Raw genomic sequence first — 21,347 nt, forward strand, 5'->3', positions numbered from 1 at the left:
ATTATGACAACACAAATACATTGACAGAAACATTATTTTTCACAATTTAAGACTTACTTTTAGCAATCGTTTAACATCTGTGGCATCAGGAGATGTCAGGACTTTGGTTATGCCTTTTAAAAGCTCTTCATGAATTGTTTGCTGCTTCAATTCAGGAAATTCAGCCTTGAAAACAAACTACATAAAACATAGATTTGTACGAGGAAAATCAGGACCCCCACAGTTGGCTTCAAGCACTAAATAATGGCCACAATATGCAATAGTTAACAAATATGTTCATTATTAATATCTGAATCTTAAAAATATTGAGCCTAGCATGTATATCATGTTTGAAGATATCACACATGTAACATCTGTGCCATCCTTGCACCTTTGTGGCCAGAACATTATGGGCAGGATTTTCCAATTCTCTGCTCCCCAGTGAGCAATTGTCTGCCCAGCCATTTTGATGGATGGAAAATCACCAAGTGGTGCACACTGAAGGAGAATCCAGCCCTATGTTCATGCCTGAACTAGACAGGAACCGCTAAAGAATTATCTTAGAAAAATATATTTATAAAAAAGATGGCCAGTCAGTTCTTGCTGGTTTCTTCTTAATTTGATAGCCCAAGAATATTTGAAAATCAAGAGGTAAAAGAGAGAGAGGAACTCAAAAAAATCACAATCACCATGGAAAAAGTACTGAGGAAACTATTAGAATTACAGGCTGACAAGTCCCTTGACATGACGGCCTGCATCTTAGGATCTTAGGCATCGGTTGTGAGCTTCTAAAATTTCCTAGATTCTGGATAGGTGCCAGTAGTTTGGAAAATCATAAGTATAACTCCTCTGTTCAAGAAAGGAGGGAGACAGAGGAAGACATTTTAAGCCAGTTAGCCTAACATCTGTTATAGGGAAAATGCTAGAATCCATTATTAAGGAGATAATAGCAGGACATTTAGAAAATCATAATTCAATCAGGCAGAATCAGCTTAGTTTTGTGAAAGGGAAATCAGGTTTAACGAATTTATTAGAATTCTTTGAAGGAGTAACAAGCAAGATGGATAATGGGGAACCTGTAGATGTAGTGTACTTGGATTTCTAAAAGACGTCCATTAAGGTGCCAACATCAAAGGTTACTACACAAAATAAAAGCTCATGCGTAGGGGGGTAACATATTACCACGGATAGAACATTGGTTAGCTAACAGGAAGCAGAGTAGAGGGATAAATGGGTCAATTTCAAGTTGACAAGCTATTACTAGTGCAGTGCCACAGGGATCAGTGCTGAGGCCTCAACTATTTACAATCTATATCAATGACTTGGATGAAGGGACCAAATGTACAATAGCTAAATTTGCTGACAACGTAAAGATGGGTAGGAAAGTAGGTTGTCAGGAGTACACACTGAGTCTACAGAGGATTATATTTAGGTTAACTGAGTGGCAGGTGGAGTATAATGTGGGAAAATGTGAACTTGTTCACTTTGGCAGGAAGAATAAAAAAGCAGTATACTATTTAAATGGAGAAGAACTGCAGGGGCAGAATATTACGCTCAGTGTGTGGGCACGTGACTGACACGCCCAAGCATAAAATGACGTGTGATGGAGTTGGGCGTGTGTCCCGACGTCATCGCACAGTCTCGTGATATTTTGTTCAGTGGGTGCGCGTTGGATTCGGCTGCGCGTCCACCAATAATTAAAAGGCCTATTAAGGCCATTAACAATCTAATTAAATTCACCTTTACGCTGCCCGTCCAATCTAATGGTTGGCAGACAGGCAAGAAGGCCAAGCAGCCTTTATAATTTTTAGGAAACCTCATCCACAAGCGGGATGAGGTTTCCTAAAGCAAATAAACATTAAATAAAAACTTTATTTTTGAATTAAATACATGTCCCAGCTCATGTGACAGAGTCACATGAGGGGACGTGTTTTATAAAATTTTTATTCTCTTCGTTTTTTTTTACACAGTGCTTCAATCTCCCTGAGGCACAGAGCTGAAGCGCTCTTGAAGCGCTCTTTTTCACGCATGTGCGAACTGCGCGCTAGGCCCGGCTCGCCCTCGTTCCCCCGCTTGCACAGGCAGCACTCAGCGCTGCCGCTCGCTATCCACGCAGGGCGAGCCTTAATTGGTCTACCCGCGTGAAATTACGGTGCGCAGCCAGTCGCAGGTGGCGGTCAGCTTCCTATACGCTCCCGCTAAGCACTCCTGCCAAGGGCAAAGTCCTGCCCCAGAACTTGGGGGTACACAGGGAATTGGGTGTCCTGGTATATGAATCACAAACACTTTGTATACAGATACAGCATGTGATTGTGAAAGCAAATGAATTGTTGGCGTCTATTGCAAGGGGAATCAATATAAAAGTAGGGCAGTGTTGCTACAGCTATACAGGGCCTTAGTTAGACTACATCAGGATTATTGCTAATAGTTTTGGTCTCCTTAGTTAAGGAAGGATATAATTGCATCAGAAGCAGTTCAAAGAAGGTTCACTCAACTGATTTCCTGGCATGAATCATAGAACAGTAGAAAAGTTACGGTGCAGAAAGAGGCCATTCAGTCCATCGTGTCTGCACCGACCAAAAAGAGAAAAAATTGAGACTAGCTGCTCATTTTAATCTCACTTTCCAACTCCTGGTCCAGAGCCTTGCAGGTTACAGCACTTCAGATACACATCCAGGTACCTTTTAAATGAGTTGAGTGTTTCAGCCTCAACCACCAATTTAGGCAGTGAATTCCAGATGCTCACTACCCTCTGGGTGAAAATGTTTTTCCTTAAGTCTCCTCTAAACCTTTTACCAATCACCTAAATCTATGCCCCTGGTAATTTACCCCTCTGCTAGGAGTAAACAGGTTTTTCCTGTCTATCCTATCTAGGACCCTCATAATTTTATACACCTCAATTAGGTCACCCCTCAGCCTCCTCTGTTCTAAAGAAAACAACCCTAGCCTATCCAATCTTTCCTCATAGCTGCAATTTTCAAGCCCTGGCAACATTCTTGTAAACCTCCTCTGTACTCTCTCCACAGCAATTATGTCCTTCCAGTAATGTGGTGACCAGAGTTGTACACAAAATTCCAGCTGTGGCCTAACCAGTGTTTTATACAGTTCCATCATATCATCCCTACCTTTGTATTCTATACCTCATCCAATAAAGGAAAGCATTCCAAATTCTTTCTTCACCATCTTATCCACCTATCCTGCCACCTTCAGGGACCTGTGGAAATGCACTTCAAGGCCTTTCACTTCCTCACCCCCTCTCAATATCCTTCCATTAATTCAGTATTCCCTTGCTTTATGCCCTCCCCAAATGCACTACCTTAAATTTTTCCAGACTGAATTCCATTTGCCACTTTTCCACCCACTTAACCAAGCCATTGATATAATCCTGGAGACAACAGCTATCCTCTTCACTATCAACGACATGGCCAATTTTAGTGTTATTTGCAAAGGGGTTATCTTACACAGAAAGGTTCAGCAGGTTGGACCTACGTCCATTGAAGTTTAGAAGAATGAGAGGTCTTAATGAAACAAATAACATATGAGGGGACTTGACAGGGTGGATGCTGAGGAGATGTTTCTCCTTGTGGGGGAGTCTAGAACTAGGGGACACAGTCTCCCATTTAAGATAAAGGTGAGAATTTTTTTTTCTCTTAGATAGTCATTGGTCTGTGGAATTCTCTCTCCCAGAGAGCAGTGGAGGCTTGGTAATTGAATATATTCAAGACTGAGTTAAATAAATTTTTCAATGACAAAGCAATCAAATGTTTTGGGGTGCAGACAGGAAAGTGGAGTTGAGGGCACAATCAGATCAGCCATGATCTTATTGAATGGTGGAGCTGTCTCGAAGGACCAAATGGCCTACTCCTGCTCCTAATTCTTGTGTTCTTGTTAACTGGCCTCTTCTCAAAGGGAGGATCCTAGGATTTTCAAGGAGCTTTTTGTCCAACTTTAAAAAGGTTGGAAAAGGATATAAGTGTATGTATCAAAAGCACAATATTTCAGTCGTACAATGTGTGGCAATTTGAGTCAACACCTATAACAATAAGATGCTCAAACCAGTTGTGGGAGCAATTGACAATATTGAACTCACGAAGGTGCCAATGGCAGATTTGAATTTATTACAGAAACATGTGTGATAAATACTGAGAGCTTTTTCAAAGGCTAGAAGAACCTTTCCTTCCTTTTGATCTATAGGCGGCCATTTATCTTTCAGTAGCCAGAGGTAAGTTTAATGGCTGCTTATGTAATTTTCAGACTCCCCTTCCAGTGAGCTCCCAATGCCAGGCCCTCAGCAGGGCTGAGAGAATCATTATGTTTTGAATAATGAGGACACACAGATCTATACCTGTACACGCTTTCTGAATAAGGAAATACACCTCAATTACATGGATACACTGTGTTAAACCTTTAATTATACCTTAATGTATGAGCGGAGGTGGATGTCTAATTGTTCTTCATGGCACTTAGCAACAATGTCAACAATGGCCCTTAGAAACAGAAAAAGAAGTATTTTAGCACATAGAAAGATATTGCATGCTTCGTTTTAAGGCCTTTATGACCAGATCTTTCTTACAGGTACAAGTGTCTATTTTAATTTTACATCTCTCATTAACAAAATAGCCAGGGCTGGCAATGGATTAGACCAAAAAAAAGCGTGTTAAGAGGCACTGAAGGTTTCAGGGGGTCAGTTAGCTCAGTTGGCTGGACAGCTGGTTTGTGATGCAGAGCAATGCCAACAACATGGGTTCAATTCCTGTACTGGCTGAGGTCATCCACAAAGGCCCTGCCTTCTCAAACTTGCCCTTGCCTGAGGTGTGTTGACCCTCAGGTTAAACTCACCACCAGTTGTCACTCTCTCTAATGAGACAGCAGCAGCCTATGGTCCTCTGGGACTACAGTGACAGTTCACTGAAGGTTTAGGTCAGTGTAGGTCAGGCTACAGCAATTAAGGATAAAATTCCCAAGTTTGGTTTTCATTTCGCCTGTAATTAGCATGGTTCAAAACTAAATTCTAACCTAAGCTTTGGTTTCCACCAATAAAAAAGTTCAGATCATTAACAATCAAAAGTATTAATTTGACAACATGTACTGCTTCTAAAGCCCAAGTGACCGCATCAACTTCAGTGATCGCTTCACTAAAAAAGGTCAGATTGTTCACATGACAGATCTATATTGGCATTTATTAAAATTATCTCTTACAGATCACACTCAGTTTCAAATATAGCATTTTTTCACAAAAGATGGGTTAGCAATCGATTATATTTACTCAATGGGCAGCATTTTCCCCCCCATTGGGGGGGGGGGGGGGGGGGGCTGTGCGGGAGCAGGCGGGTTCCCGATTGGCGCCCCCAGTTGGGGGCGTGCCACCATTTTATGTGACGTCCGCCCGGAAGCGCTGTGCAGGCGGGGTGGATTCCCTGAGCCAGGAGTGCGCTCTTTCGCGCATGTGCTCATAAGAGTGCACAGATCTCCCTGAGGCAAAGTGCTGCCTCAAGGAGATTGGGTTGAACTTTTAAAAATTTATTAAAGGCAAGAAAAAATTTTCCTGACACTGTCACATGAGCTGGGACATGTCCATTACTTTTATTTAAAAATTTTCCAAACATTTTAAATCCCTCATGAAACCTCATCCCGCTCGTGGAAGGCCACCTAGACTTCTCGCCTGCCCGCCAACCTTAAGGTTGGACGGGCAGGTCCATTAATCATTTTACTTGCTTTTTCAATGGCCTTAATAGGCCGTTGACAGGTCAGCGGGCACACAGCCAAACTGAAAATCTAAATGACGCAGGGTAACGTCAGGACACACGCCCGACATCACCCCACATCATTTTATGCGTTGGCGAGTGGGCCCGGCCCCCCGCTTGCCGACCGGAAAATGCTGCCCAGTGTCTTCTTTCAGAGAATTGCAAGCGGTCAATGATTTCTTACAAGTTCTAATGTTATTGAAACTTAAAATTCTGTACATTTGAACATGGTCCTTAATAATGATGACATTTCAAATATTTCCATACAACTGTTAGACTTGCAAGGGTTTTGGACTTGACGCCAACTGGTTGTAACTTAATTGTCACAATGTTTTCAAATCTACATCAATGGATAGAATCTATGCTCATAGGGACTGAACGTGTCTGGACCACTGCCGGGTCACGCTCCCAACTGTCAGGGTGCCGCCTGACAGATCTTCCAATTAAGAAGTTGCCTCTGGGTCTGGCATCCAATTAAGGATAGCAGATGGGTCCCTGGGGTGACATGCCCAATCAGAGGTCCTACAGCCTTAGAAGGACAGCATCCCCACCACGAAAGGTGCTACTGTCAGAGAAGGAACACATGGGCACCTCCATCTTCAGGTGCTCTGTGAAAAGATATTCAATGTAATATAGTAAACAGTGACCACAGCTGCAAGGTCAAACCTGTGGAGGAGAAATCCTTCCATAGGATGGCTGGTGGCAGCAGTGGTCTGCTTGATGGTTGCAGCTCCAGGGGGTGTAGAACAGGAGGCTTTGCAGGCCACCTTCAGCAGGGGACCTGTTCCCACCGGGAAGATCCCTCTGATGTGCCCAATCAGCCCACAAATGTGCATTTCATTTGCAGCTTGGGTACCTGCTGCTGCTAGAGGGTAGCCTTTCCAGGTACTGACCCATCTCCGAGTGATCTTCCTGATAATACATCAGAGAAATTCCTCCTTGTGCCACTTTGATGTTTATCCCATAGGGCCAGTACCACTCAATAAGTCTAATCATTTTTGTCTACGCCAGCCCATGCTCTGGTTTCCTGCTTACCCAGCAAGTTTATAACTTGAGTTAATTGGCACTGGTATTTCCTGTCCCTATCAAACATCTTGCAGAGGTATCCTCTTTGATCTGGACCGACAGACCCAATTGTTCCATTTATTTTGAGCTTTTCAGCTTTGTTCAATGATCTTTTACAGATAATAGTGATTGCTAAGTTTCAGTTACTGTAAAGACAAGCACCTCCCTAAGATCACGGATCTGTTTGGACAGTTGGTCTGATCAAACACGCAATTTACATTTCAGAATTATTCATCTTATTGCATTGTCAAAGTCCTAACTTCACAACTCTATACTGGTGAATGAATCAGTAAATCAATGATTAGTAAATTAATCCACAGTTATCTTGCATAATTTATAATTTTGGGAGCCTGCGAACATTGGGGTAGATTTTCCTGTTCCAGTTCCTGGATGTACTGGATCACCTGGGCACAGTGGATAGAGGCAAGTTGGCAGGGAGGAAGGGGGTCCACCTAATATTCCTTCCATTTAAATTAATTTAAAATATTAATACTAAAGTGAACTTTAATCACATGAACACTGTAACTATCTCTTGCTGTCCCAAGCTTAATTGTCAACGTTGTGAATGATTTTGGGGCTGGGCAGTATCATTCCCCTCCTCACAAAGCTACCTCAATTCATCTATCATCTACAACTTCAGCTCCATCTCAAACCTCACTTTCCTCTTGCCATTGTCTCCCAACTCTATGCCCATTGATTTCCATGGAAATAAACATTAGGAGAGATGAACTGCCAATTCATTTTTGCCGATTTTATGCCATCTCACAAAGTGAACATTATCCCCCTTATGTCCTGTAACATTACACAGCAAGAATGCCAGAATGTCCCATCCAACCACTGCTGCTTTTCTCACTCAAATTCAGTCAGCAGCCTCCAAGCACTTATCAGACAGGAGGGCCCCCAAGGCAGAGTATAAATTCCGCAATAACATCTGGAGATAAAATATCTAATATCTGAATATTTTACTTGAAATAAGCAGTAAAAATGAATGTACATATAATTTTTGAAGTCTAACTATGACCAAATTTGAATATTCAACTCTGGGATTATCATCACCAATTCATATCAAAGTGCTATCATTATACCAGATATGTGGAGAGACAGTGGTGCATGTTTCCTTTTTTGTTGTCAAAGTTAATTTAAAACATTTAGCACATTATTGACTCGCATAACAGATAAACTAAATATATTGCATATATATTGAAGTCAAACTGCTATTTTCTTAGTTAATATTTTCTATACTTCTACCTGATGGTGGCAGTAGCAACTTGATTTTCATGATTCTGTATCAAGATGCAAAGCAACTGATTCAGAAGAACAGGAAGGAAATGTACTGTCACGTGGATTTTTTCAATGCCAAGTAGACCCTGAAAATGATTAGAAACAGCTTAAGGATCAAAACATTTCTGACACACCATTAACAATAAGCTCCAATGAATTAAACAGAGGTCCACTTTGGAGTATTGCTTCCCTACACTTAACCAGATGTTGATATTACTGTTTAGAGTCACATCTATTTTGAAGTACTTCACTTACTTTTAAAGTCTCTCTATCAGTTAACATATGACTTAGTTTGCATTTTGTCCGTGAACATTAATGTTCATTACAAATTTAGGGTTTAAATTCCCCCAACAATGATACTTGCTTCCCCTGAAAGAGCAACTGATGTAATCAACAAAAACGACTGTATATACAATTTGAAGTACAATATTATGAAATTATTTCAATTTTAAATTCATTTAAATGTTCAAACCTCTATGCAGTTGATAAAGTCTGAGGATGGAGGCTGCGACCTCCCATCTTCTCTATTTTGGCATTCCTGAAAAAAGTTGTTCAGGTTTTCTTCCTAATAAAAAGCAAAAATAATCATGGACTCTTCATTTCCTTGATAGATTAGTATACTAACAAGCTAATTCCCTGATCAGGTGCTCCTGGGCAGGAACAGTGCCTCAAGGAGAGCATTAGTTGGGCCCACTGCTCCTGACTTACTCTAAACTGGTTTAGGCAACTTCTTTCTCAGCATTCACTCCTTACTGCACTATCAGCCTTTAAATGGAAAGTGGGGCTAGAAAGCATTGCATCCAAATTAGAAAATCAGATTAAAACCATACCTGAGTATAGATTGTAGATACGACCTGCACAGAGACTTTGAAGATTGGCTTCCCTCCATCAACCCACTTAATATCAGATCCATTCGCCTGCTCAGAAATAAAGTTTAAAAATCAATTACAAATGTGTGACCACTCGGCGAACCAACTCCCTCCTCATCTGTTCATTAACCTCACTCCTCCTCCTCTGGTCATCCCCTCAATCCCAACTGCTCCATCTCCCCTCTACAGACCGACTTCAAAGCTGACGCAGGCAACATACTGGCCCAAAATTCAAATCTTCTCTGCCAGCAAGTTACCTGAGGTGCCCAAGCAGGTGCCTGCAGCTTGCTGACCTGATATAAATGGGGCCCAAGGTACTATATCAACTTTGCGTTGGGCCTAACTGCTCCAGCACAGAGATCATTCTGAACACCCAAATGCCTGCTGGCAGGTTGGCACAAACCAATGGCAAGGAACCTGGTGTTAAATAACCATTGCAATAAAACATCTTCAGGTTGCACCTTACCCTATCCACTCCTGTAAATACTTCAAGGTTAGCACTAGGGGCAGAATTTTCACTAACCTGACTGGCTGGAAGCAACTTGGTCAGAGTCAGGTGGAATCCACCATTCAGGAGTTCTCTGCATATGCCACAGCATGTTAGGGACTTCGGCCACCGATTGCCCCCCAGACATCCAGCTTGATTGTCAGCTGAGCCTTCAGTTGGGCTGGGACCTGGTCACTGACAAACACAGCAGCAGGTAAGTGTTTGCTGCAGGTTGGGGGGTATCTGGGGTGGGGGTGGGGTGCGGGAGAAGGTCAGCTCTCATGGAGGGGGTGTGGGGGAGGCTGGAAAGGTCAGAGACCTCATGATGGAGGTGATAAAAGACCTCGGAGCCTGGTAGGGTGAGGGCCTGGTGCTATTCGTGGGGTAAGAGTGCCACAGGAGGACAGTGGCTTTGGGGTTGAGGGTGTAGGAAGGAAAGGCTGTTGAGAGCCCTCAATCAAGGAGGATCCTCCCCTAGACATATCTGGATCCAGGGGTTAAGTGTGAAGGCACTTACCTCCTGAATCCATGCACTGAGGAAACTGCTGGTGGCTCAGGAAATCCTGCCAACAGCAATAAAGTTTGTAAATTTGCACAAAAAAAGGGGCTTGCAGCCTCATTTTCATATTTTAATTTTCAACCCACCTGCTTGGATTGGGTTGGTCACCCATCCAACTTCCAAGTTCAGTTAAAGAGGAGCAGATTTCTGGTACTTTAACCCCCACCCGCACATAACCCGCCTGTTCTTTCAGTTAGAATTCAGTTCTATTGCCCTTGCTTCTAATGAGGAAAAAATTAAAAATATTTACTGCTTCTATTGTTTCAGGTTGATTGACACATTTCATTTGTTCTTACCTTCCCTGGTGTTGTGTTCTGATTACCAAGGTAACCAGCAGGAAGACTGGCTGCTACAAGTAAAGAATGCTCATGAGATGCAAGTCTGCCATCTCTCATGAGAGGTAGCCAGGCATATCCAACTATATAGAAACAGAACAAACAAAATTGTGATGCTCTATGTGGCCAGAAGATGTCCAACAATTTTCATATATTTTGTTTCATATTCATTAAGGATTACCTTTACAATAAATTCTAATAATAACAATGTTTTCTTGTGTTGCTTTTTGTGTGTTTGGCCCCAAAACAGAGGCACTGGTTCCATACTCTTGCCACTCAAAGTCAAACAATCGCCTGCAAATAGCTTCTTCCCCCTCCCCTGCACGACTACCTCTAGAGCCTCATTAGAATCTGTCCTTAGCATCTCTTATTTCTGATCTACACACTGCCCCCAATTGTCAACCTCATGAAGGCACAACATCCGGTTCCACATGTGCAGTGATATCAGCACCACGTCTCTTGATCTGCCCACAAGCTCAATGTTGTCTGACATCCAGCCCTGAATAAGTTGATAACTCTTTTAACCAGATGCTGGGAAAATTGAAGCCATTGTCTTCCACCGTAAATCGTTTCCTTCACCATTGATTACATCTCCTTCCTTGGCTCCTGTGTCGGGCTGAACCAGACTGTCCGCTACCTTTGCTGAGCTTCCAATCCCATAAACTCTTCATCACATACACCACCTACTCCCACCTCACTAATATCACACCTCCTGTCTCAACCCATCTGCTGCTGAAATTTACATCTATGCTTCTGTTACCTCCAAACTTAGCAATTCTAATGCTCTCTTAGAAAGCCTCCCACCTTCCAACCTCCATAAACTTGAGCTCATCCAAAACTCTGTTGCTGCCATATCCTAACTCGCATCAGGTTCTATTCACCAATCACCACTGACCTACATCAACTCTTAGTTCACCAACACCAAAAAATTCTCATCCTCATGTTCAAATCCCTCTATTGCATCACCTCTCCCAATCCCTGTCACTTCCTCCAGCCCTGCAGCCCTTTGGCAACTCCGTGTTCCTCCAACTCTGGCCACTTGTGCATTTCTCACTTCCTTCACCCCACCTGTGGTGGCCTTATTTTAGCCACCTGCAGCTGAAGCTCTGAAACGCTCTCCATAAACCTCTTCACCTCTCCTTCTTTAAGATACTCCTTAAAATCTACCTCTGATCAAATATTTGATTTTCGTAAAGAGGAAAGGCCTCCGCACCTGAGCCAAAATAGCGCTGCAGCCCCGATTCCAGAGGTTCCACTCCCCCACCCCCCAAACCCAGCACCCACCATTTTCACCAATGTGGGGGGGTATGGGAGAATGAAGGAGATATTTCACATATCTGCGGTCCATGGAGGCAGCTGCGCAATACTGGGATATCCAAAACACAACTCGTGAGTTTTAGGCATTTGAGGAAAAGGCTCGACCCTAGCAGAGTTCTTTGCAGAGGTAAGGTACCCCTTTAGGAGAAGTCAGGTACCCCTTTGGGATTGTTAAGAGTAGACATGAATGTGTGTAAAAAGTCAAAAAGCTCTACGGAACTGTCAAACTGTCGTCAGGGATTTGAAGTGATTCAAATGTTATCAATAGACACTTAGAACTTTACTTAATTTCATCTCATCATGGATCCTGAGGTCGGCCCTTGGTGGGTACTTAGTCAGTTGGCATAAAGGGTGTAAGGGCAAAGGGTAATGGGTGGGGGCATGGGTTGGCACTGTTAGTATAGGGACTATAAAGGGCCATGTGCTGGCAAGGAAGGCGTGAGGGGCCATGGGGGTGGGTAAAGGGGTATAGATTGGCATGGAGTGCAGGCGGGACAATGGGGGTGGGCGGTGGGTGCACGATGACATGAGTTGGCATGGGTGGGCATGGGAAGTGTGTGGAGGCTGAGGGGGTATGAGGGGTGAGGTTGTAAAGGGCTGTTCTTTGTTTTACTGTTTTTGTCGAAACTGGGATAAAGTCCCATAGCACCGAGGTGAACCTTTTAAATGGCTCATCTCAGCACCCGGCAGCCCCTGTGTCTGCCTCCGAACTCTTTATTGGGGGAAGAGAGCCTGACTCCAGTCAACACCCATCCACCCTAGAATGAAAATCTGAAGATTCGAAGCACTTTCTCCCAAGTTGGGTTTGCAAAGTTAGGAAATCTCACGATTCTGCACTTCCAACTTGGGGATGAAAATTTGGCCCTTAGGGTTAATGTTTGACTGACTACAGTTATGTGATGTTTTTGGGGTACTTTTTGCTGCATTAGCGACACTATATAAAAACAAGCTGTTGTTTGAAATATAATGTACAGTGAGCTGCATGAGATTTTTCCTAAATGGTCAGGATTTCCCGGTTGGCAAGCGAGGGGTGAGACCCACATGTATGCACAAAATGACACAGATGATGTTGGGCGGAACTCCCGCCGTCACACCGCGTCATTTCAATTTTCAGGTCGGCAGGGGCACAGCCGAATCGGCTGTGCGCCCGCCTACCTGTCAACGGCCAATTGAGGCCATTTAAAAACTAATTGCAGTAGTTAAAGGACCTGCCCATCCAACCTTAAGGTTGGTGGGCAGGCCGGGAGCCCTGGTGGGCTTCAGAGAAAGCATGAAACCTCATCCACGGGCGGGATGAGGTTTCATGTAGGTTTTTAAAAATTTAATAAAAGTTTAATTAAAAGCGATGGACATGCCCCAACTCATGTGACAGTGTCACACGAGGGGACATGTCAGGGGAATTTTATTTTTCTATTTTTAATATTTTTGAATTAGGTGCCGATCACCCTGAGGCAGCGAAAGAGCGCACTCTCGGCTTAGTGAATCCCCCCCTCCCCGCCCACACAGGAAGCGCATAGCGGGGGTGCCGATTGGAGGTGCGCCTGCAAGCACCCGCTCCTGAACTCCCCCCCACCAGCGGGGAGAAAATTCTGCCCATGGGTTTTTATTTTCTCTCCAACCTAATATGGTAACATTTTCACTGGGTGTTTAATAGCTGTTTCTAAATAGCAAGAACATTTGATAAGAGCTTGAAACGATAAAAAAAATGTATCGCCAAAGATTTGGATTTTGGGTGAATATCCTATAGCAAGTGTAGCAAAAGGAGATAATCATTTGTGAAAAATTGTTATATTAAACTATTAGATCTTTTACCTTGTGTTTCCAATGCCTCTTTCTTTTTGGAACCACTTTTCGTAGCAAGGTCACAACTGATGTGATAGAATGTAAAAAGAATGTGATGTTTCTCATTCAGTTGAGTGGGAAGCTCAATTTTCACCTGAGTAATAGAAATACCAAACAAGAGTTCAAACTCACCGTTCTTACAGGTCAGTTCCACTATAAGCAGCTTTTACTTAGGTCTAATGTTTACTCTACAAGGCTCAGGAATGGAACATTCACAAGATCACAACCGAAATATAAATGAGGAAAACTATTCATTCTATTGTAACTCAACTGTACCGAATAAAATCTACAAATAAGTCAAGTGCAACAATTTTTTAAAAAAATGATTTTAGTGTTCTCACTTCTATTGCCCAGTCCAGAAATCTATTTAATGTGCTGATCACTCTTTGGCTGAAGACCTGATTGATATCAGTCTCAAATTTTCTTCTGAACCTATTGTCACAGTTTATCATGAGCTAATGTTCCAGATTTACATTTCATGTACCTTTTGCTTTTGTATGTGTGTTTCAGATTTCCTATTATTCTATTCTTTTCAGAAGTGAAATATTCACATTTCTCCAATCTTTCCTCAAAACCCAGTCTTCTAATGCTAAAATGAAAGCAGAATACTGTGAATGCTGGAAATCCGAAATAAAAACAGAAAATGCCTTTAAAATTCAGCAGGTCTGGCAGCATCTGTGGAGAGAGAAACAGAGTTAATGTTTCAAGTCCGTACAAGAGTTGTGTGGACTCGAAACGTTAACTCTGTTTCTCTCTCGACAGATGCTGCCAGACCTGCTGAGTTTTTCCAGCATTTTTGGTTTTTATTTCTAAAGCTAAGAATTAGCCTTTCCTAAGCATTGGCCTGAAAGGAGGTCTTGTGGTGCAGTGGGCAGCATATCCCTGCCTTTGAGCCAGAAGCTCTGGGTTTGAGTCCCACCCCAGGACTTGATGGTCAAGGAAGGTGTGTTCATAACGCAGCCAAACGGTTGAGTATCAACTTGCAAATCCTTCCAATATACGCCAATGGCTGGTGATAAGAGCAGGAGGGATTCCTGGTCAGCCATGTGATGGGGCTACCCTTGGCTCTAGACTACAACATGCATGTAAAAGTGCATGTTGCCACAGCAACTCAGGCTCCTTGAGTGGACTGCTAGACACCACCAGCAAACATTGGTCTAAGAAACAAGTATTTTTCTTGTGTCCTGATGGACAAAACAGGAATCAGCACTTGGGATGTGGTATAATTAGAGCAGTGTACAGTTTAAGCAAAACTTTTATTCCTAAATATTGAAAATACAGCTCATCATGCTAGTTGCTTTGCCAATTACTTATTTGTAGTGGCTGCAAATGTCACATACAAAATCTACCAGGGTGCCTATTTTTCACAATTAAATGTATTAAAGTAAAAATTACATTTTGAGATCAGATAGGAAGATAATTTTGTCCTTTCCCATTAGTATAACATTTGGTGCATATAATTTTCTTGATTTTTTTAGTTACCATTTGATTAACAACTGTCATTATATGGCTCATGTGTAAATTCTATACCAGATTTTGAAACAATTGTTTGTTAAGACTAGCTGGAAGCCAAGGTCTAAATTCAGCAGAATCAGTAGTAGCTAATCAGTTGTTGCAACATATTCAGTCTTTTAGTGAACGGATGTATTTTAGATCCTCCGTCTGCGATTCACATGTCTTGCATGCTAATCACAAACTTAAATGCAGCACGTGCCAAACACTTTCGATAAACGTACCTCATCATAAAAATCGGGGTTCTGGGAATGATGTAGGACTGCTGTCTGTGCTGCAGTGGTGAACAGTGATCCCCCGGGTTTTCCATAAATGCGCTGTTACAAAAATGAAGAGCAAAGTAAAATAACTTTATTGAAAGTACAAAGAAATAGCTCCTGTGTGAATCTCATCCACCCAAGTGACCCATTAGTTTTATGTTCTTTCGTTGTTAATATTACAGTTTGCTTCATTGCACAAGTAACCTTTCAGACTTGAAAACATTCAATAAATAAAAATAACCTGTGAAAATTTGAAGCACAGTTCAGAAATAGCATCACCTTTCTGCTCTTCTGAAACCATGCAATAAAGAAACTGGGGACAATTTTCAACTGCTGACTATCCATTTCTCATATGAAATATGAATGCCAAGTATTGAAAATATACACATGAGAGTCCTAGCCATTGCACTGCTGTCTAAGGTTTGCCTGATGCAATGTTCAGGCATTCCTGAAAATGGGCAAGCAGACTGTCAGATTAAACAAGCGAGAAGCTGCACAAATGTGCAAACTGGGGACCTCAGCATGTTTTAGGAATCTGATTGCACTAAGCAGTTGAGCAGCCTAAACAAAGGTTATTAAAGGGAACTGATGTCTGTTCAAAAAACAGCCCTCAAGACTTTAATTTTTTTTTTTGGTGTGCTCAGGAGTACACTTCTATTCTTCCAGGGCACCAGAAAAATTCAGGCCAGCTACCAGCCCATTTAGGCCCCACCCAGGATTAGCTCCCCACCCAACCCTGAGTGAACCTCCTAGTCAGCTGTCTGATTTCCTGCCTTCCCAGAGTAGTGGCCCTCACTTGGAGTCCCTTGCTTTTAATGAGGCCTAGACATCAAACTGTCTCAGAATTCACAACTGTACCAACAAGGCAGTGGGGATTCACCTTATGGCTTTCCAACAACTTCACTTCCATTTTCAGGCAAAAGTCGATGATTGTGCATTAACTTCAGAAATATGAATGATGCTAATCTTTTATTTTATTGACTTCCTAGACTGGGCACCATCTGTAATCGAGATGGATGATAGCTCTCAGACACAGGGATGACTCACAGCTCCGTTTTTTCCTCTAGCTGAGAGAGAGGTATGAACCCTGAACTCGTGTCTATGCAACAATGAGGTTGAGATCAACAACTCAACAATGCAGAAAATCAAACCACTGTGGTTCGCTCTTATGGAACCTTGGGCAGAATATTAAGCTCGGCAGATGGGCACGTGCCCAACCCAGCCGAGCGTTAAATGATGCGCGGTGACGTCAGGCGAGCGTCCTGACATCATCGCGCAGTCCCACAATATTTTGCTCGGCGGGCACGTACCGTCTGAACTCCTGAACTCAATGCGCACTGCTAGGCTTCTTGCCTACAGAAATGGAAACTGCTTAAGTATTTCATATCCCTTAGAAAACTGGGCTTCTGCACACTAAATGAGAGCAAGCTCTCCCCAAGATTCACAATGTGCCACAAAGGCACAAGTTTCCCCTCCTCCCCTCAACAATGGATTCTGTGGAAAGACACCCCAGGTATATCTAAAAGTTAGCAGTGAGATTCTCTAAAAACAAATATGACATCAAACAAAACATAACATTTTGCAGTAACAGGGTGAAGGTACTAAGTCAGCAACATGATACTGGTGAATTTTCCTCATTATTACATTAACATAGAACTGTACTGATTTAGCATAATTTATGATTTAGCCGACAATTAAAAGGCCTATCAAGGCCGTTAAAAAGGTAATTAAATTCAAATTTACGCTGCCCATCCAACCTTATGAATGGCGAGCATGCGAAAAGGTCGAGCGGCCTTTACACTTTTTAGGAAACCTCATGCACGGGCGGGATGAGGTTTCCTAAAGCAACTAAAAATCAAATAAAAATTTTACACTTGAATTAAAGACATGTTTCTGCTCATGTGACATGAGGGGACATGTTTTACGATCTTTTTATTTTCTTTACTTTTTTTTTAAACAGCGCTTCATCTCCGAGGCAGCTCTGTGCCTCAGGGAGACTGTATAGTGTGCACTCGTGCACATGCGCAACGTTTGCGCTTGACCCACTTGCCCTCCTCCCCCCGCCCACACAGGCAGCGCTCAGCACTGCTGCTCGCGTTTCACGCCGGGCGGGCCTTAATTGGCCAGCCAGCGTGAAATCGCAGTGCAATGCCGATCGCGGGCTGTAGTCGGCTTCCCGACCGCCCCCGCACGCCAATGGCAAAATTCTGCCCTTTGTGTTGATGCATCTTCACACAGCATTTAAACATATTGTCAATGAAACTTACTTTCAATGGTTGAGCATTTTCTCCGTCTGAACTCCTGAACTCAATGCGCACTGCTAGATTTCTTGCCTGCAGAAATGGAAACTGATTAAGTATTTCATATCCCTTAGAAAACTGGGCTTCTGCACACTAAATGAGAGCAAGCTCTCCCCAAGATTCACAATGTGCCACAAAGGCACAAGTTTCCCCTCCTCCCCTCAACAATGGATTCTGTGGAAAGACACCCCAGGTATATCTAAAAGTTAGCAGTGAGATTCTCTAAAAACAAATATGACATCAAACAAAACATAACATTTTGCAGTAACAGGGTGAAGGTACTAAGTCAGCAACATGATACTGGTGAAAATTCCTCAATATTACATTAACATAGAACTGCATTGATTTAGCATAAATTTCAGGAAAAAATAAATCAGACTTCAAGCAGTAAATTCTTCCAATGTGTATCCAATCTTGTACATCACAATAATAGAGTCCGGAGATATTTCATAGCTGCCGGCTTATCTTTAATTGGTGGCTACAAATGGATAATGGACTGAGATTTCAATTACTGAGACCCACATAGTAAGGAAGTTACATAATCAACAGAGCTTAGCAACATTGCACAGAAGACACCAACACGCTGTAGATTTTGAAAGCAATGCCTGTACTTCAGAAATGATAAGGGATATGTTTTTTTTTATTCATTCATGGGATGTGGGCATCGTTGGCTAGGCCGGTATTTATTGCCCATCCCTAATTGTCCTTGAGAAGGTGTGGTGAGCTACCTTCTTGAACCACTGCAGTCCATGTGGTGTAGGTACACCCACAGTGCTATTAGAGAGGGAATTCCAGGATTTTGACCCAGCGACAGTGAAGGATTGGCGCTATATTTCCAAAGTCAGGATGGTGAGTGGCTTGGAGGGGGACTTCCAAGTGGTGGTATTCCCATGTGTCTGCTGCCCTTGTCATTCTAGATGGTAGTGGTCGTGGGTTTGGAAGGTGCTGCCTAAGGAGCCTTCCTTAGTTCCTGCAGTGCATCTTGTAGATGATACTCACTGCTGCCACTGTATGCCGGTGGTGGAGGAAGTGAATGTTTATGGATGGGATGCCAATCAAGTGGGCTGCTTTGTCCTCGATGGTTTCAAGCTTCCTGAGTGTTGTTGGAGCTGCATTTATCCAGGCAAATGGAGAGTATTGCATCACACTCCTGACTTGTGCCATGTAGGTGGTGGACAGGCTTAGGGGAGTCAGAGGTGAGTTAACTGCTGCAGGATTCCCAGCCTCTGACCTGCTGTTGTAGTCACAGTATTTATGGCTAGTCCAGTTCAGATTCTGGTCAATGATAACCCCCAGGATGTTGATAGTGGAGGATTCAGCGATGGTAATGCCATTGAATGTCAAGGGGCAATGGTTAAATCCTCTGTTGTTGGAGATGGTCATGGTCTGGCACTTGTATGGCACGAATGTTACTTGCCAACTTTCAGCTCAAGCCTGGATATTATAAAGGTCTTGCTGCATTTGGACATAGACTGCTTCAGTACCTGAGGAGTTGCGAATGCTGCTGAACATTGTGCAATCATCAGCGAACATCCCCATTTCTGACCTTGTGATGGAAGGAAGGTCATTGATGAAGCAGCTGAAGATGGTTGGGCCTATGACACTATCCTGAGGAACTCCTGCAGTGATGTCCTGGAACTGAGATTATTGACCTCCAACAACCATAACCATCTTTCTTTGTGCTTGGTATGATTCCAACCAGCAATGTTTTCCCCCGATTGTCATTGACTCCAGTTTTGCTAGAGCTCCTTGATGCCACACTCGTCAAATGCTATCTTGATGTCAAGGGCAGTCACTCTCACCTCACCATGTTCCATGACATTCTAGTCCAAGATTTACAGGTCACTGTATTAACCATATGGGATGAACATATATATGTAAATTTATCTTTCCAAAACATATAGTAGCAGAGACCTGCAGAGTTCTTGTGGCAGACACATTTTAATTTCAGAGACACCTTACATCTTAGGTAATAAAAGAAGATTAATGAGCAGGAAGATAACAGAAGCTATCAAACACAGTATTTACACAAAGCAATTTAAAAATACTAATGTTCATAAGTAGTCCAATTAAGTAACAACTTGAAGTTTAAAAAATGGTTCAGAGTGGAAAGAAAATGTATTTCTCATCAACTTTTTCCCTCCCTTTCTCTATTGAGGTCTTACCTGGGCTGTTGCATTCAAATACTTTTCCTAAGTATTCAATATTCATGTATGATTCTTGATGGTGTGTCAGCCAACTACAGACCTCGCCAAAAGTTCAACTGTCACAGCACCAACTGGGGGATCAAATCTGGGGTTTTTGTGATTTGTATGAATCAGTTACTGGATAAAAATACTTAGGCCTGAATTTTTGTGAAGTTGGAATGGCTCTGTACCTTAGCTAAAATGGCTCTGGAACCCAGAAGTTCCACCCCCAAAACCAGTCCCCACCATTTTCGCTGGGGTGGGAATGGGGATGAGTTGTATTTCACACATCCGTAGTTCACAGAGGCAGCTGCACATTTAAAAGTGCAGCTTCTTTCAAACAGAAGAAATTCTGGTCACTGAAGGGGACACCAAATCACGGCTTGTTGGCTTTGGATATTTGAGGAAAAGGTCTGAACATACTAGAGTTCTTTGGAGGTCATGTACCCCTTTGGGAGAGAGCAGGTATCCCTTTGGGATTGTTAAGAGAAGGCATGAATGTATGTAAAAAATGGATGAGGTCTGCAGAACTGTCAAGTCATTTAAATCACCTGCACTAAATTTTGAAAAATAAACAGCCAGGCTGCAGGTGAAAAAAAAATCAGTGTTTCCAATTTAACTAGATGCTTGTGGCCATTAGCCTGAGTGCTATCATTAGAGTATTACTTGACTGTTTCCACAACCCATCACTATCACAGTAGGGAGCCGGCAAGTCCACAGTTCGATTGACAGCTCTGAGTGGTTATAAACAGATTAACTGTCTCTGATGTGGGGCTATGAATACACTTTTTTATAATGGATGAAGTACTTGAAGGGATTTAAATGTATTGAATAGGCTGTTATCAATTAGAGTGTTTTTTTAAAATATAGTGAAGTCTGTAATAGATACTTAGAACTTAATTTTATTTCATCTCACCACAGCTCCTGAGGCCTGCCCTTGGTGGATACTGGGCAAGTTGGCATGGAGGGTATAAGGGCATAGCGTGGTGGGTAGAGAGTATGGGGAGTGTGTGGAGGTGAGGCTTGAAGGCCATTTTTGGTTTTACTGCTTTTTTTAAACAATTGGGACAAAGTCCCAGAGCACCATAACAGGCCTTTTAAACAGCCTGCTTTGGCACCCGGCAGCCCCTGTGACTGCCTCCGAACTTTTTCCAGGGGACAGCAGGCCCGACTTCAGTTGGCACGCATCCATTCCCCACCTAGAATGAGAATCGTTCAGGGTACTTTCTCATGAGTCAAGTTCGCGGAGTTGGGAATTTTCCAGACTCTGTGCTCCTGGCTTGGGAGCAAAAATTTGGCCCTTGGTGTTCAATTTTTCTTTGACAATGACTCCCTTGTTTGAAACCATAGGAAAAAAATCCAACCACAACCTCCAAAGAAGATGATTAGTTTTCTACATTGCCTCCGGTGCAACGTCATGACCAATCAGTGTCAAGCTGCCTGGTTTAAATTTCAAACAATGCTTAGTAGTTAACTGTCAATCACAATCAACTGGTGCATTCTCCATGGCAACGCCTCTACCAATCAGCCACTTGCCAAGCAATCAGCACTCTCTTCTTAGACATATATAAATATGTATAAATATGTTGTACCCCCCTGACATTGGTATTT

General features: G+C 42.7%; 1 protein-coding gene across 8 annotated transcripts in view; it reads right to left on the reverse strand.

Annotated features, from left to right (window-relative positions):
* dock10 (dedicator of cytokinesis 10) overlaps window positions 1-21,347 on the reverse strand; it is a 370,245-nt gene that overhangs the window by 95,137 nt on the left and 253,761 nt on the right. For all 8 annotated transcript variants that reach the window (XM_078563739.1, XM_078563738.1, XM_078563737.1 and 5 more), the window contains exons 18-26: window positions 17,518-17,583; window positions 15,215-15,307; window positions 13,449-13,572; window positions 10,281-10,402; window positions 8,900-8,986; window positions 8,542-8,634; window positions 8,037-8,155; window positions 4,397-4,466; window positions 58-177 (exon numbers count right to left, since the gene is read on the reverse strand). In XM_078563739.1, coding sequence (XP_078419865.1) covers window positions 58-177; window positions 4,397-4,466; window positions 8,037-8,155; window positions 8,542-8,634; window positions 8,900-8,986; window positions 10,281-10,402; window positions 13,449-13,572; window positions 15,215-15,307; window positions 17,518-17,583 — 894 coding nt within the window. The remainder of the gene's footprint in view (window positions 1-57; window positions 178-4,396; window positions 4,467-8,036; window positions 8,156-8,541; window positions 8,635-8,899; window positions 8,987-10,280; window positions 10,403-13,448; window positions 13,573-15,214; window positions 15,308-17,517; window positions 17,584-21,347) is intronic.

Source organism: Cetorhinus maximus, chromosome 19 (assembly GCF_964194155.1).
Source record: "Cetorhinus maximus chromosome 19, sCetMax3.hap1.1, whole genome shotgun sequence".
Lineage (NCBI taxonomy): Eukaryota > Metazoa > Chordata > Chondrichthyes > Lamniformes > Cetorhinidae > Cetorhinus > Cetorhinus maximus.